This window comes from Rhamphochromis sp. 'chilingali', assembly GCF_963969265.1.
Source record: "Rhamphochromis sp. 'chilingali' genome assembly, chromosome: 2".
NCBI lineage: Eukaryota > Metazoa > Chordata > Actinopteri > Cichliformes > Cichlidae > Rhamphochromis > Rhamphochromis sp. 'chilingali'.
In genome coordinates this window covers 19189447-19206850 of record NC_137930.1, presented here as the reverse complement: position 1 = coordinate 19206850, position 17404 = coordinate 19189447, and the positions used below count along the sequence as shown (strand labels likewise).

The 17404-nt window shown below is 39.1% G+C and overlaps 1 protein-coding gene across 1 annotated transcript; it reads right to left on the bottom strand.

Moving 5' to 3' along the window:
- Window positions 1-7127: 7127 nt before the first annotated feature.
- Window positions 7128-11739, bottom strand: LOC308391549 (Golgi phosphoprotein 3-like). Its single transcript, XM_080874184.1, has 5 exons — window positions 11345-11739; window positions 10726-10857; window positions 10358-10472; window positions 9589-9749; window positions 7128-8818 (listed from the first exon to the last, which is right to left on the bottom strand). The coding sequence occupies exons 1-5, from the start codon at window positions 11552-11554 to the stop codon at window positions 8555-8557; spliced, it is 882 nt and encodes a 293-aa protein (XP_080730310.1). The 5' UTR covers window positions 11555-11739; the 3' UTR covers window positions 7128-8554.
- Between the last annotated feature and the right edge of the window lie 5665 nt (window positions 11740-17404).

Genomic DNA, 17404 nt, shown 5'->3' with positions numbered 1-17404 from the left:
TATGATTTTATTTTATTTCATTGGTTTTATCTGTGTCGTGGTTTTTGTAGCTGGGCTTTATTCTGTTCTTGTGTCTTGTGCACATTAAAGGCACAAGAGTTCTTATCATTCTACATGTGCATGTGGAGTATAGGACGGGCCATCAGGCAAAAAGGACAAATATCCTCACCGTTTAAAAAGAAAGGAAAAAAAAAGAACTAATTATTTATCATTATTATCTGCCCATCACAAGGTGGCGTATTCACTTTGTTTCGTACAACTAACAGTCAACAACCAGAGGAACTTCAGTTATTAATTAATTTCATTTAATAAGTTAATCAGTTAGCTGAGTTGGCTTTAGTTTTACTTTTCAAAGGTTGTAAGGGTGCACTGATCATACGTAATTATATTAACTGTAGCGACACACAACTCTCGTTTATCATTTTCTTTTTAAACTACGTTGTACTTCAGGTCACGGACAGCAGAGGGCAACATTTCGCTTTTACGCAGATGCAGTTACTTTTTTTTTTTTAAATAAATGAACTTTACTGAACAAACAATGAATATACAACATGCAAATAGATTAATTATACAAAAGAACAGAACATGAACACACAAAACCAGGGGTAAAAAATGTTTTTATATGAATACACGCAAAAATTCACATATACAGTATGTATCACAGCTGCAGTTACTGTTTACTTTGCACCAAGTCAGAACAGGTGGGTGAGCCTCTCTTCTTTCTACCTGAATACCTCTGAATATGTGACGATAGTAACTGAAGCAGACTTTACTGAAGTGTTTACATGAGTCTCAGTAAACGAGCTATGACGTCCTATTCTCATAAATTTTAAAACATGCCACTTCAGATTTTCCCCATCACATATATGCATACCTTTAGGTAAAGTCACATTTCCTAAGAATTTTTACATTAAATGATCTGAATTTACTTCAACCCAGATGGCATGAATGGCTTATTTAAAGAACAGCTTGACTATTAATGTCACATCTGTGTACTCTTCTTTTGTCAGTATTTACACAAACAAAGGTCAAAGCCTGTCAACTCCCTTTTTTGTTCACACAAGCTACCTGCTCCCATCACAAATAACACAAGCACCGACTTCAAACCTACCCGTGAAAGCCCCAAAAAGCCAATGTGTTTTCCAATTTATTTATTTATTTACTTCCACCAAAGCAACGTCATTCACACACACCCCAACCATGAAGTGGAACATTAATGGGGTGATTTCCTCTCAGAGATGTTGCACAACAACAAAAAATTTCATACAAAAGGTCACAAGACTGCACAAGAGAGAAACCATGATAAGCCTGTTGATTTACATTCAAAACATATACCTTAAGTACACGGCAATAAAAGGCCAGTATATTTAACAATGCTGTTATCAGCAGCAGCGACACACCTGCTGTAACCATGTCACTTCTGAGCTCTGTGGACAACTAGCAGCATGTGTGAAATGTGCAGTGGTGCCACTTAGAGTTCCCCCATTTAAGTATGTTTACAGTAATAGTAGTGTAGTACAATAATAGTAGCGGTACAGTAATTAAAATATAAAGACATTTTCCATCTAACGTTTAAAATTGCTTTATTGCCATACAAGTATTATATATAGAGACATAAAAAATATACATAGAATTATACAAGTGTATACAAACTATATTACTATACTAATACATGCCTGTTTCTGCTATAAGCAGTGACATTAAAATGATGTGATGCTTTTAGGTGATTTTAGCCTGTTTTTAGGTAGCACGAGGACATTTTAATATACCATGTATAATTCGGCTTTTAATTCACCATAAATATATCGTACATAATTTTTCACTCTCTATATGTTTTTTTTTAATGCAGAAATGTAATTTAAAATTTGCTCTTAATCTAAATTTGCTCTTAATTACATGACCATTTAAAGGGAGGCCCACCATGTGTTTGGCAGCCACTTGGCTAAACTGCTGACTTATACTTAGCTGAAACTTCATTAGTTGCCTTCAGTGTGGCTTTATTGATTATTTGTGGCATAGAGGCTGGAAGCAGGATTAGAAGATTGGTACACTGTGGTCATCGAGACTCAGGCCAGGCAATAGTTTTCGAATATTCTGCTGTCTAATCATGGCAAGCCACTGGGAGTTGAGGCCGAAATTTCCTCTTTTGCTTTAAGCTGAGTGGATATTTTCTGTTTTTCTTACTAAAACTCCAGAGATGGTGGCGTGTGGGGAAATCCAAGTAGATCAACAGTGTCTGAAATTTCTTGGCCAGCCCGTCAGACACCAACAACCACGTCACGTTTAAAGTCACTTTAACTTTCTTCCTTACTCTGATACTCGCTTTGACCTTTCACAGGCAGTCTTGACCTTGTCTGCATGCGTAAATGCATGGTATTAACAGACCCAAGATGCCACATACATTAAACATTTATATTGTGGCACTTTCAATAATCTAAATTTCTTAATCTTAAAGTTTAGACTCAGTTCTCAAAAGTAAATACTTTTTCCTTAAATAAAGAAATAATACTGCAACTCTCTAAGCGTCGGTGGTCAGGTGATACGACTATCGTACTTCCCATTTCGTACGAAAGGAGAAGGTATGCCCAAACAAGTTCACGGTGCTTGTACTAAGCACAAATGCAAATAGTGCACTTTTAAGGAAGAAGCGCAATGCACATATCTTTGTCTTCCACGTCACCAAGTTTTTCATCACCGTCTAGTGTAAACAGGTCACGTGCCTGGTGTGTGTAACGTGATTAGAGTGGTGTTGGCCTTGTTTGTTTTTGCATTAATTCAGTCACGGAAACTTGCGTGACACCGGTTAATGCAAGGTTTTGATGTAAAAGAAACATTTTCTGCAGCTTGTTATTTTAAATATTCTGTGTTTGTGTTTATATAATACGTCCAATGATATCTGTCCTGTACATGGTGAAAAGAATACTGTTTCTAAATATCTAATCTTATCGGCCAGGTAGGACATAAAGTGTGGCTGTGAACTGTTGTCGTACAGTCTGTACTGTTTTCTTTATGGTTGGTTTGTGAGCTTTTTGCAGTCAACAAACTGGTCTGATGAAATGTTGCTTCGTGTGACACGGTGGAACTGGTTCAGATGTTGTTTTTCTTTCTATTTCATTTGGTTATGAGCTCATTCTGAGACTTCTAACTTTTTTAAAAACATATGTACGTGTCCATTTCTATTCTCTGTGTTATTCTTAAATGTACTTTAAATGTGACTATCGGGGGGAAAAATAGGGCAGGGTATATATCTTTAGTAAAGTGCAAACATACTAAGTTTTAACCATTTTAACCTTTAACACTACTGATTGTAGACGCTCGTAAACAAAGTAGGAGGAGGAAGAAGTTGACTCGTGACCAACGGGGGATTTCTTTCTGAGCATGTGTGTGACGTATAGCATGCTTAAAAGGCAGTCTGGGCTATCAATAGGTCAAACCTGTTCCTGAACATCAAGTCTCAACACTGAAGAAGCAAAACGATCCCGTGAAGCGCTTCTCGTTTTCGGACTATTATCGTTGAGAAAATGGCCAGCAAAGGTGAATATATAAACCGATCTGATTGAGGAAGTTTTAGTTAAGCCCGATAGTTTACTAACAGATTGCGAGCAATCGACTGATATGATCTTACCGATGTCTTCTTCCCTCAGACAGACCCTCAGGAGCTGCTGCCGCTGTTGAACTCTGCGCACGCGAGCTTCGTAAAGCCGGTGATGAACTCTACTGGAAATACAAACTGCTGGAAATACTTATCAAGCACTACAAGACTGTCGCAAATGTCAAGTGAGACATGATGTGAGAGCTCATCAAGAGGAAGCGTGTACTGTAAATCTGACTGGCCGTGAGCCTAACATTAAAGACGGGTCTCATATATAGACTCATAACTGGTGGCAATATGGTAGCCGTAAGTGGGATGTACATATGTTTGTGGACACATCTTGCTGGAGTCGCTGGATTTGGACTGGCAGTGGACTCAAAAAGGAAGACGGGAGCTCTCCAGAGGAAAACTTGTGGGATGCTGTTGATCCGCTGATACAGATCGGTGACGAACTGGATCGAACAGGAGCTTCAGAATGGATGATATCTGCTAAAGATGATGATTGTCACATGTATATACACCGTATACTATCTGTGGACATTCATGCATGTTGGCTCTGTTATAGGTTAAGGTGTGACATTTAGACTAACTGACTTGGACCTAAAGGAAATGACACTTGTGAATCTATAAATTCTGTGAATCTACTTAAAATGCATTTAAAAAATGTCAGCATAAGTGGAAGTGTGTCATGAACAGTTCATTAAAAGATATACATTCAGTAAATGTATTACTTGGTCATGTGTAGTATCTGTTTGTATGGTGGCTATGACAGAAAGCAGTTTGTGAATGTAGTTAAGAATACAAACAATGCACATTTTTTATGATCAGAAAATGGTTAAAACTGAATTAGAAGGCTTACTGATGGTGGGTCTGTTATTAAATAGTATAAGCGTTGTGTTTTTAGTTACTTGAGACAGCTGGTGTCAGGTTCTGTAAGAGCAGCTGACGCCAAGCAAACTTATGACTAGATTAAAAAGGGTTTCTAACTCCACATCCACAGCTATTGTGCCCACAGCAGACATTCTGAATTGTGGTAGCAGACATGAAAACAACGAGTGTAACACCAACTATCTAATTTCAGTGTTAGGCAGCAATCATGTGTCTCTCTGGGAACTAGTTCTGATCTAAGATTTAGGGGAAAAAACAAAACAAATTGGACATGATTATCTGCTTGCCAAGTGCTGCAAACCTAACTAATCTGGAAACATTAGGCGTTTAAAATCTTTTGGATTCCAAACATGTAGTCGTGGCTCATAAGGCTTTACAGGTGTTGGAGTACATCAGCAGGCAGCTGTCTTCCAGCCCAGGTTTAGGTCAAAGAGTAATGGATCTTGGCTGTACTTAACTGCAGACATTTTTAAAGAATTCATCCTGCTGGCATTCTTTCCGCCTTCAAATCTGTCTTATAACAATTTATTTACATGTCTAAGAACTAGCTGTATTTATATTTTTAACTTTACACAGCTCTGCTTTGCTGCTACCTCATTTTAAACTGAATTCCCACCAACAATGGATTCTGTTCATCTGGACGTAGTGTTTCCAGTGGACCAAGCGTACATCTTTCACCTTCTTACATCGCTGCCATTCCCCAACTCTCTGTGGATGGTACTCATAGCCATTGATCGATGGTCAGTGATCAATGGTGACGACAACTTGCATACTAACGATCATGAAACTGACCTCACAGGTCATTGTTGACTAGTGGTGATAGTTTCGGTCATCATGCAAATGTGCTGTTTGTAAGGCTGGGGAAACCTGCAGTCAGCTGACACTGAGGAAGTCACCTGGATGACTGAGGAAAACGCGACATCTACCTGAATGCAGAGAATTAACTTTTTGGGGTTTCCTTACCTGGATAATTGAGCATCTAGTAACACAATTAGGAAGGCCGGTGTTCTCCAACTTTGAGAATACGTTTGCTGTGAAATACATTGATCTGACAAAGTTCACATACACATTGTCAATATGGTACAAAATGGTGAAATTTCTGTTTAAAGCAGTGGTTCACAAACTTCTGGCCTCAAAGAAAGTTGACTACCCACTTATTAAAAAATTATATTTATTGTTAAAAATACAAACATAAAATGCATCCAAGTTTCATTGTATTTAAAGGTTAAATAGCTTCAGGGAACTCTTTGTGTGTGTGTTACTCTCCCCCCAATAAAACGATTCACCTTAGTTTCATTTCATGTTTTCACCTGCACATCCCAGAAATAATTTGCTTCCTGATAAGAGTTAGGCAAGAAGCCACTCCCGTTTGTAATGGAAACTGTGTAGCTGAAGCGAAGAGTTCACAAAGAATGAGAAGGTAACATGAGATCCCTGTAATCATTGCAACTGGAAGTTGCAAAAGAAGTTTAGTCTGATGGGAAATGCTGTCGCATACTATTTCTTGGTTGAGATCACTAAAAAACCCCAAACTGTTCCACAAAGGTAACAAATTGGCTCATGTTAGTTAATGAATTTCAGAGACTGATGTGTAGGCTTTTAAGTTAAAGAAAGAAACTGATCAACTTTCTGTCATAAATATAATTTCTACAACCTATTATCAATTATTTGTTACCTACTGATTATTAGAAGCACACTTCTACCACTGAAAACAAGTACCAACATTTTTTTCCCCTTTGATCACTGAACAAATCTTGCAAAGGTTTATATTCACTGAAGAGATTCATCTACCAACTAGTGCTAGAAGAATGCAAATCAGACGATCTACCTAAGGGATCAAAATCTTGATAAGAGCAAGCCCGTTTTTAACCATAAATTCTGAAAGAAAAACTGCAGCAAAACATTATAAATTCAGGCACTTAAAGGATCCTTAGTTTATTTTTTTGTGGTAATACAAAAAGCATACAGAATTATAGAGGATAGGAGAGATCCCTTTCACTGAATTCAATTAGACCGTACACATAAAATGATTAATAATTACATACAAGCCGTTTTCTCTGTAGCTACATCCACAAACATCCCAGCCCTCCACCGAGAACAAGCATGGTCTTGTTGCTGTAAACGTGTCTCAACAGTTCTTCATACCCACTGGTACTGTGCAGGTAGAAGAAAGGCAAAAATAAAACAGGCGATGTAACTTCATACACAGACCACATTGATCAGACGGTGTTTTTATAATCATAATTTTACAATGAAACAAGTTTTTCCCAGACCAAAGCGTGTTTGGAGTTCATTTCCTCTCCATTAGACGTTAAGATGTTTCAGTCACAAACAGGGATTTACCAAGACCCCATGTAACCTCCGCCATCATTTCCATGTATCAAACCATACAACATGCCCACAGGGGCCGATTAAACAGAACAAAAAGAGCATGTAATCATGAAATGACAATTAAGCTGAGATACATGGAAAGTCTTGACTTTCCATAACTACACAACACATTTTCTCACTTACCTCTAAAAGTAACAACTGGAATAAATCACATGATCATGTCAGGACGATTTCTTCAGAGGAAATGCAAACAGGTTATGCTTGTCGATTAGTCATGTGTGGAAACTCCTACACAAGACTTGCCTCTAACTTTCTGTTTTGTTTTTGGGTTGTTTTTTTTATACTAACTACGATGACAAAAGGAAATTCAACTAATATTTTTGTCAATTTTCAGGGAAATGAAAATATTGTTAAACCTAAATAGCACTTCTATGTCTACATACCACTAGTTTTAAGTGAGAAAATATGTTTTTGTAGTAACTAAAATAGCTAACCTGCTTGGCTAACAAATCCTTAATATGTATAAGTAAACACTAATGATCACAGTAAGTGTCACAGAGGGTTTTTTTAAATATCCAAATTCGACCACTACTCTTTTCCCCCTGCATCTTTACATCTCGATTCACATTTAGAAATATAAGTAGCAGGAGCATTTTTTTTTTAAATCACCAAGGGAATTATTTATTTTGTTGTTTTTTTAATTTTTTATATTTATAGAGCTGGATTGAGATTTTTTGTTGTCGTTTTTTTCTCCTTTACCATAGTTTCTAAAGTTTATAATCATCAAATCCCTTTGTCACAAGTGGGTTACACAACCCGAGAAGACACCTATAAATACTAACCTACCTGCAGGGCTAGCAGCTGTGCAAAAAGTTAATTAATGGCAGGCTACTCCAAGCATCGATCAGCAACAGAAACAGAAACGGAAGACTAGCTGCGCTCTCTACACACAGAATGGACCCTTGAAAAACCAGTAAACTAATGAGAGCTTTGTTAGATTGCACATTTTAAATCTCTATAAGGGCCGAATGATCTCACACTTACTGGTGAAGGAACTGAACTTGTGTTTAGCCCCTCTTTCCCCCTCAAGAGGCATTGAGGGGAAAGGAGGAAAGAAAAATTAAAGCAAGGACAAAATGAATCTGACACAGTCAGGTAGTCTGTAATAATGGGAACCCAGAGATGCGTTCTTAACTCAAGTGGAAACGAACAGGTGGAAGCGGGAGACCTGCGAGAGCAGAAAGAGCGTTGCTCATCCTTTGTCCTCGCGTTAGCATGTGGCAGGGTATGGAGATCTTGAAGTGATGAAGAGATGACGTTTCCTCTGTGCTGAAGGGAAACTCGGCCCCAGTCAATATCTTCATATTCACCATGACTACTGTTGCCAGCTACTGTGCTCTCCGATGTCATCTAACGAATAGAAACCCACCTGTATGTAGTGTTGATGTTTGTATAAGTATATCCTTTGCAGTGGCAGATGATGTACCTCACTTGTGTGAAAGCAGCCAGTTGTTTCCATTTTAGAGAGTCATCTAGCCCGTCCCACTGTTAGCTTGGTGAAGCCCACCACCGATCAAGACTGTGTGTTAATATGGACTACCACCAAAATATCATCCAGAAGAGATGTCTAAACAAGCTCCCCAACCAAAACAGATTGTCTCATTAGGGTGAAGTCTGTCTCATTAAGTCCTTCAGCCAATTAAATAATACAGACCACCTTTCAGTCCAACCAATCAGGTGCTTTCATTTAGTAAAGGCGGCCACCACGGCCCACATTAGTTCATTGACATTGGGCTTAGCGCTCTCTTTCTCTGGCTCCAGCTCTAGCAGAGTGTGAACCCTCTTCATGGCGAGGTCGTACTGTTCGTCTTGGAGCGGGGCAAAGGCATTCTCAAGAACATCGGACGAGTGAGCCAGCAGAATCAGGGCCAGAACCCGCTTGTCCATGCGGTGGGGATCGTTGACCCACTTCTCCAAAACAGAGTCCTGGACCTTCTTGACAAGGCGCTGCAGGTAGTAACAGTAAATATTATAGAGTTTTATAGTTAGAATTAATGTGAATTAGATTCAATTAGATCATTACACTATTCAGGCTCTAACTCAGAATCTGTACCACACCATACCTTTATTATAAAGCACTTTAACATAAAACCAAAGTTCACACAGTTCTGCACGTATACAAATATCATAAACAACAAAATAAATAATTAAATAACTAAAATAAAAACTTTTTTTTTTTTAAAGTCACATTTGTAGCTTCATGTTTAGCAAGACTTTAACCACTTCAGCAGTCAGACAGGAAGTTTGCTTTAGCCTCTCGAGGCCGGAAACTAAACAGTTGGTTTTTTGCATAGAAGGTTATGTTACAGCTAACTAATAAGCATATATCGCTGCCAGACTTCTTGTCCTCCTATAGCTGCTTGTTTTAATGCTAGACCAAAATCAAGGTTGTTAACTATACAACCATGAAGTGAAAATGATTTGCCATCCAGTTAAAATATGAGAGAATATATAAGAGGGGAATATTACCCCTTTTGCACTAATACTTGTGCAGTTTGTCAACTCTACTTTAACTGAATCCAGTGAAGAAAAAAAAAGTGCAAATATAGGTCAAACCTCTATCAAATGAAGTTGAGGGTGTGACTAACATGCTCCTAAATAGCTGACAGTTCCCGCACGCAAACTAAAAAACACAAACCTCCCCCACTAATGATATGCAATGATGCTTGAATCAAAATTTTGATCATGATTGCAGAACAAAGTGAACATTTGCATACCTGTTTAATGGTACTGTTGGTAAGCGGATGCGTGGTCATATCAAAAAGCAAGAAGTTCTGCTTCTCTGTGGTGAGGACACCTTTCTCCACCAGGTTTTTGGCCAGACGTTCTCTGACATTTCGCAGCTGATAGTGCAGCTTGAGCGGATTCCAGGTCTCGCCTACGTGACAACATTGAGATGGGCTTTCAGACGCAACAAAATAAATGACGTGCATGCCGAGGTCATTTTTCCCCTTTAAGGTTCTTAGCTGAGAACAGGAGCCAAAAATGCTTCCTGTGTTGCTTTTATAAAGGATGCACCCATTGTTATATTTTGTTACATTTTGCAGACTGTGACAGTGCACAAAATGTAAATGTATTTTAATTAAAAATAAATGTTTAAAGTGTAATAAATCTTCATCATTACACAGTCTTTTGATATTTATCCATCTTGGAAAAGTTTTGGGACTACAGATAAACGCTAACTACTGCCATTGGTGAATGTCATCTCACACAACGAACACCAAGACTGACATCTACTGACAGATTGGTGCATCCCTAATTATCTACTGCATTTCCAACAATTGCCACTTGGGGCACTACAAGGTATTTTTAAAACAATTTTAAAAATCAATTAATCCTGCTACTGACAAATGTGACATTACATTGCACATAAGCAACCAGTACTCCTCCGCCCCAACATTTTAGACACCTATGTGACCGAAAAGGTGAAACAATAAGCAGATCACCACTAGGTTTGGCTAACAAATACAGCAGTCCTTAGCTCACCACTCAGTAGCTCTATCCAGCTCTGGACATTCTCTGGAGGCTGAGTTTCTTTAATGTGTTTCAAGGCCTCATCCAGCAGCACGTCTCCTGTTGGAGCATCTGACTTGCAGATCACCTTGCCAGAGAAAGGTAAACATTTTAATAATGATGGCTGCTGTCTGTGGAATTGTGATGTAGACACATCCTGTGTGAGGAGGAATTACATAGATAACTAGGTGTAAATCTCCCGACAAAAAAAATGCTTCCTTCTTCGTCAGAAGAAAAGCAAACAGTGTCAAGTGTCCACTACGTCAAAGCATTTAACCGGACAAACTGGTCCTTTCCCCCCCTACACACACGCACAAACATCGCAATATAATAGTTCTCACCTTTCTTGCCAGCAGGCTTTTCCTTCGCACACCGGACGCCTCCAGCTGTAACCTCCCTCTGAGAGCCAGCTCTACAAGCATACAACCTCGAAGGCCGGAAGAAATACAGTCGTTCCAGAAAGACGTGTAGCCCTGGGTGGAGAAAAAAACACACTCGCTAACTTAGCTGACGTGTTGGAAGGAGCTGAAGCAAAGCGAGATGAAAAGGAAAGCGGTGACTCGCTGGCGAGTTGTCAAGTGAACGCTTGGAGAAACCCGAGCTAAGAAGCTCAACAAACCTGATAATTGTTTTCACTCTCCACCACCCCCCATTTTTTTCTGTAACCTTGAGAGCCAACAACAAAACGCAGCGCAAAACATTTCGATGCGCTTAAATACAAGCTACATGACATCTGCTAGCAAGCTTAGCAACGACACACTGTGAATCAATACACTTCCAGATGTGCTACATGAACACAGCATTCCGGGAAACTTTTAACTAGCGCTTTAATAAACCAGAGTTGGCTTTGTTGACAACCACGACTGGTGACGCACAGTAAACTCTAACATTAGTTAATGTCAAGTGTAGCGACTAAGTTACTAGCCAGTCTGCTAAGCTGGACTGCAAAACAGCGCTCACCTCTCGGTCCTTGAGGCCCAAGAGCAACACTTCCTCCATTAGCGTCAGTCTGGTCTCCTTTGAGTCCCCTTTGTCGTCGTCTTCCTCCTCCCCGCGGCGCACTTCGTCCTCCTCACCGCCGGACTCCTTCTCCTTTTCGGCGGCGGCGCTGCGAATGGCCTCGGTCCGCCGCTGGACGAGGCCCGATGTTCTCTGCGTGAGAGTACTCATAGCTGATGCCGAAAAACGATAAAATCCGAAGAAAGGCGCCGACTTCGACCAGCAAGAGAGCCACGCAGCATGTAACCTGAAGGTTAGAGGTGAAAATCGGAAAGCGGTGGACCGATCGAGCGAAGCCGACGGCTAACGTTCAGCTGGGCTCGAGATTCCTGCAGACTCTGCCCACTTCCGGATCCAACATGGTGGCAGGTGACGTAAAAACGTGGCCTGGAGTGATCCGCGGACGCCTCCGGCCTCGTGCATACAACAGAGCACAGCGGGAAATATGTGCTACATAACCTCTGAGCTGCCCCATAAACTGATTACATTTAACGACAAAGGCTATGAATTATTCAGAGGAAATCTTGTTTTGTAGAGCCCTAATTTAAACAAAAACAATGGATGCTGAGTAAAGCGTTTTAGGAAGAAACTCAAAATACTTTAAAGATGCAAACAATTAGATAAAAATTTTAAAATGCCTGTCTTAATCATTACATTATTTAATCTCTGTAATGACGAGTAAAGGAAACCAAATAACACATGATAAAGGCGGGCTCAGTCTAGGAAAAAGTGTAAAAAATAGCCAGAGCTGGTCATCTATAAACTTTTACTGTATGAAGAATTAGCCTACTTCTATATTAGTGTTGTTGGTGGGGTTTAAAAATAAATAAATAAATAATGATATAAAAATTGGCATTTACGATCTATTCTCTTGTTATATACACTTAATTATTGCACCTTCAATAGATCACTTAAAAAGAATTCTGACCTGGGAACAATTATATATGCTTAAATTAAAGTTCTATTGTATATACTTAATTAATTCATCTATTTCTTTACTTATTACCACAGCTGAGGTGCTTTGATGAGTTAAATTATTTAAATATTTGATCAAGCAGTGCTGGTAACTGCAGCTTTTAATTGTAGCAAGACCCAAGCTAATTTTTAAACTGTAATATGCAACATGTATTGCAATTTGCACTACACATTAGTATTATATTTAGGGGGAAAAAAATGCAAACTATACATTGGAGAGTTTACTTACGGTAGCTCGAACGCTATATGATTTAATATAGATTCTCAACACAAGGTGGCAGGCTATGCGTAGGAAACATGACCAGACTGATTATGTCCTCTCCCTGCTGACCTCAGCTTCTCTATGTATGATGATGAACACTGATTGTTTTTCCTTTCACATGAAAACGCACTGATACTAAATTTAGACTATGTGCATGATAAAAAAATACTATAAACTAGGTTGTTATTATTATTCTGTTTACAAGTTATTTCCTATTTTCTTACCTATGTTGGCATCTTTAAGCATGAGGGTGATGACTGTTGCCTTTAGCAGCTGTATGTTGGTTATTATTGTTGTTACTCATCACTGGGAGAGATGCATCTTGGATTATAACCTTGCTCCACTCCCATTTACTGCACATAACTGCCCTCGGTGATGTAAGAGCGGCTGGACTATCATCTTTTTTATGGCATGTGTTGTGCCATATAGTGGAAAAGCCACATATGGAACTAATAATATAAATGAGCCCACATGCCCAAAACGTAAATAGAATGCAGACTTTATTCATGCTAGTTACACGTGTGACTTCCCAGCTATGAGGTCAAGAAGACATTATACAAATGACAACAAACAGACATATCTACTAGTCTAACTCCATTAAATAAAAGAACACCCTTTATATACTTGTAGCCGCTAAACTGGTGGACCTAAATCTTCACCACCACGTCTGTATACATACAAGCAGAAAGGGGAGTGAGTGGGTCAGCGCTCAGAGCACAGAAACTTAGCTGGCGTCAAACACATCATTTATTTTCCATTTAAAAAACAAAAAACAAAAACAAAAACAAAAAAAACCACAGCCAGAGTCACAAATACAAGCTAAAATCCCCGTATACAATAAAAATAGTGTTTGCAACCCGCTAAAAACCCGGCCGGCCGGAATGATTTAAACACTAAAAACACAAAGCTGAATGAATGTTTTTCCCTATGCTAAAAACTCCCCCCAGGGTCCTAATTCTCACAGTCCAGCAACACGCGGGCAAATTCTCCTGAGCTGAAAGAGACAGGAGAGGAACTCCTCTTCCGGGATGGGGAATCTCGCCAGCAGAAGACCAGGGAGGAGGCTCCTATCTCCACCTGACGGTGCGCGATCGTGCAGTCCAGCCACTCTCCACACCCGCGCACGGCCTCCCTCGTAGCTCCGCCCTGAAACAACAGACACGGGCCAGCAACGTTGTCGGCGCAGCCGCTGTCACCCTTCCCCGGCAAAGCTACTCCTAGCGCCCAACAGTGGGAAAGCGATACTCACAGATGCAGGCAGAGGCGTACCCCTGCCCTACTGTGGATTTCACGCGTCGCCTCCCACGGTCGCTATTCTGCCCTACTGTGGATCGCCGGGTTATGCTGGCCGATCGCTGAATGTCTCGTGGCGCCCCACAGTCAGGCCGGAGGTCCTTCTGTTCATATGCTGGCTTGCACGCGTTTTGTTTCCAGCTCTTCACTTTTCGTGTGTCTCTCTTTCAGTCTTTGCGCTCACCATCTCCCTTAAGTCAGTTTGGCGGCTGATAGGCCACCTCGGGGAACGCCCCCACCTCACAGGTGCCTACAATTGTCCGCTTAATCCACAGTGGAATAAAAAAAACATATTGTTCAATCAACACTAAACACACACTATAAATATGGGGATAAAATCATGCAATAGGAATATCAATAAACAAACATGCAATATCACTATTACAATAAAATCATGCAAATAAAATCGACACTATGTACCAACACAGTCCAATCCAAAACAAAATATAAAAACACAATTTTCCACTGTGTGACATACTCTTGTATATTTTTCTACCTCCAGAATCAAGTAATTGTAGAAAAAAAATGAGTTGGAGGACTTTTTATATGGAAACACAAAAAGCATTAAAAAAGTCAAAAAAATCTATAGTGAAGTTTTATGCTGTAAGGTTAATGCCACTAAATTCACCTTCAGTAGCAATAACCTGAACTTACTCCTTTCTGTAGGATTTTATCAGTCTGTCACATCACTGTGGAGGAATTTTGGCTCACTTTTCTTTACAGCCTTGCTTCAGTTCATTGATGTTTGTGATCATTTGTTTATGCACAGTTCTTTAAGCTCCCACCACAACAGTTCAGTCAGGCTGAGGTCTGAGCATTGACTGAACCATTGCAACATCTTGATATGTTTTTTTCCAACCTTTTTGGTTGTACATTCGATCCTTGGGATCATTGTCCTGTTGCATGACCCAGTTTCAGCCAAGCTTTAGAAGCCCTCATATTTGACTCTAGAATGCATTGGTATACAGTGGAGTTCATGGTTGACTCAGTGACTGCAAGAGCTCAGGTCCTCTAGATGCAAAACAACCCCAAATCATCACCACCAAACCACAGTGCTTGATGAGTTGTTCATGCTGATAGGCTGTGTTTTGTTTCGACCAAACCTGATGCTGTACGTTATGAGCAAACATCTCCATTTTGGTCCAATCTGTCGAAAGGATGTTGTTCAGAAGAAGCCTTTACACCTAAGCTGTGCTGTCAGGTTCTTTTTAGAGAGGCTTTTTCCTGGCAACCCTTGCATATAATCCATGCTTGTCTTTTTCTTTTTACATTGTCACAACCGGTAGCATTTAACATGCTAACTGAGGCCCGCAGAAACTGAGATGTAGCTCTTGGGTTTGTTTTGTTTGTTTGTTTTTTACAGCATTTCTTAGCATTATATGGTCTGATCTTGGGGGGAATTTTGCAGGGAAATCAACTACTGTAATAATTGATGCACTGTGTTAACACATACCTGAATGCCACAGCATACATTAATTCATGAATGGTACTTACATGATACTTATCTAATGATGATCAATTAATCATCAGTGATCAATTAATCAGGTTCACTGGACTGGATTCCCAACCTCTTTATTCCTATGGAAGGACTAAGTGTATACTTAGTTTTTCACTGGACTTGTTACAGTCCAATGAAAACCTGCTTTATATGTTGGGAAAAGGTTTTAATTACTTTCTTAAAAATCCCCTTTTTCAGTTAAAAAGCTTTATAAACTGTTTATACAAGTGCATATTAAGTTAAAAAAATGCCTTCATTTACTTTGTTGTTCAAAAAGGGTAATTTTGTATTTTAAAAAAGTAGCTTTAGAAGATGGACAAAACATGACTGAAAACATGATTCAAGCTCCTGAAAACAGGAAAGGTGTGAATATTTTTATAACATTGATTGGGCCTGATTGGGTTAAGATGAGGTCATTTAAAAAACATTCTTGAAAAGGCTCCCTTAGCTCTTATTTCATTAAGCGCCGTGATTATTATCAGAAAGAGTTCCCGAAAGGTAATGAGGAAAGCAAGCAATTCACTCTCTGGGCTGCATGTCTCATTAGGTTAGACGATTTATTCAGCCCAAGTTGCGTCAAATTCTGGATTGCTCATCTACAATAAGTGACACCCAGGGTTATCAAGAAGTGGTTTGTAAATATAGTACTTGTGAATCACATTCAGCAACAACAACAGGAGACAAAGAATACAATGGAATACAGTGGATGACTGGATATGTAAAGCGCTTTGGGGTCCTTACGGACTAGTAAAGCGCTATATAAATACAGGCCATTTACCATTTACAATTATCAGCTGTGGATTACTGTGAGGAAATTAGTCCACTGAGGAAACAACACTGATTCAGGGAAGTTGAACCAAACATATAGAACAAACACGTATTAATTAAAATAAGTAATAGAAGCAATATAAAAAAATCCCTCAAAAAAAAAAAAGAAGAAGCCTGTGGTAGAAATAACACGTGGCGTACATTTTTAAAGAGTAGTTTGCAAATGGAAACACTCAAATATAAAAATGATTAATACACTACTGAGTAATGGAAATAATAAAAGAACTGCTTGGCTTGTGGATAGGAAGAGCTGGGCATCTAACATAAGCTACTTTTACATCTAAGAAAAGCAAAAATGAATCAATTCTGACCATTACGAAAGTGACATGAAAAAGCTGCTTCACTAAAAAAGAAGTGTTTGAGAGTAAAATGAAAGTCAGGTTCAGGTGTATACGCACTCACACCTGTTCAGCTATTCATCAAGGCAAATAAGGCAAATATTGAAACAGCCGATCACATTGCAGGAGCATTTAGGAATTTAGACATTTTAAGTTACTCTGAATGTGGCATGGTTGTTAGTACCAGATTGGCTGGTCTGAGTATTTCAGAAGCTGTTGATCTTCTGGGATTTCCCCACAAAACCAAGTCTAGATTTTACAAACAAGAACTTCTCTGGTCAAAAATGTCTTGTTGATGGCAGAGATTAGAGGAGAATGGCCAGATTGCTTCAAGCTGATAGGAAAGCAACAACAACTCAAATAACCGTTAGTTATAAGCAGTGTTGGTCAAGTTACTTGAAAAAAGTAATCAGTAACTAATTACTGATTACTTCCCCCAAAAAGTAATCCCGTTACTTTACTGATTACTTATTTTCAAAAGTAGTTAATTACTTAGTTACTTAGTTACTTTTTAAAAACACGATTTACAACCTGAATAGGTGATAAAGAGATAGATCTTTCAGCCCAATTCTACTTTTTCTGCATAATCCATCATACTGTAAAGTGTAGAAGTAAACTTAAATCTAATTTGATATACAAAGAGGTGTTTACAAGGGTTATAAAGCTAGTTATGTAGCTATTTGGTGGTTACGTGTTTTGATATTTACATGTTTACATGTTTGAATGTTTAGACATGCATGTTCAAACCAGTAATAAGTGTGTGTTATATCTACCTGGTTGTTTTCCCTGTTTTGATCTGAGTTTAAGATTTCCTGGCTTCTGAGAGG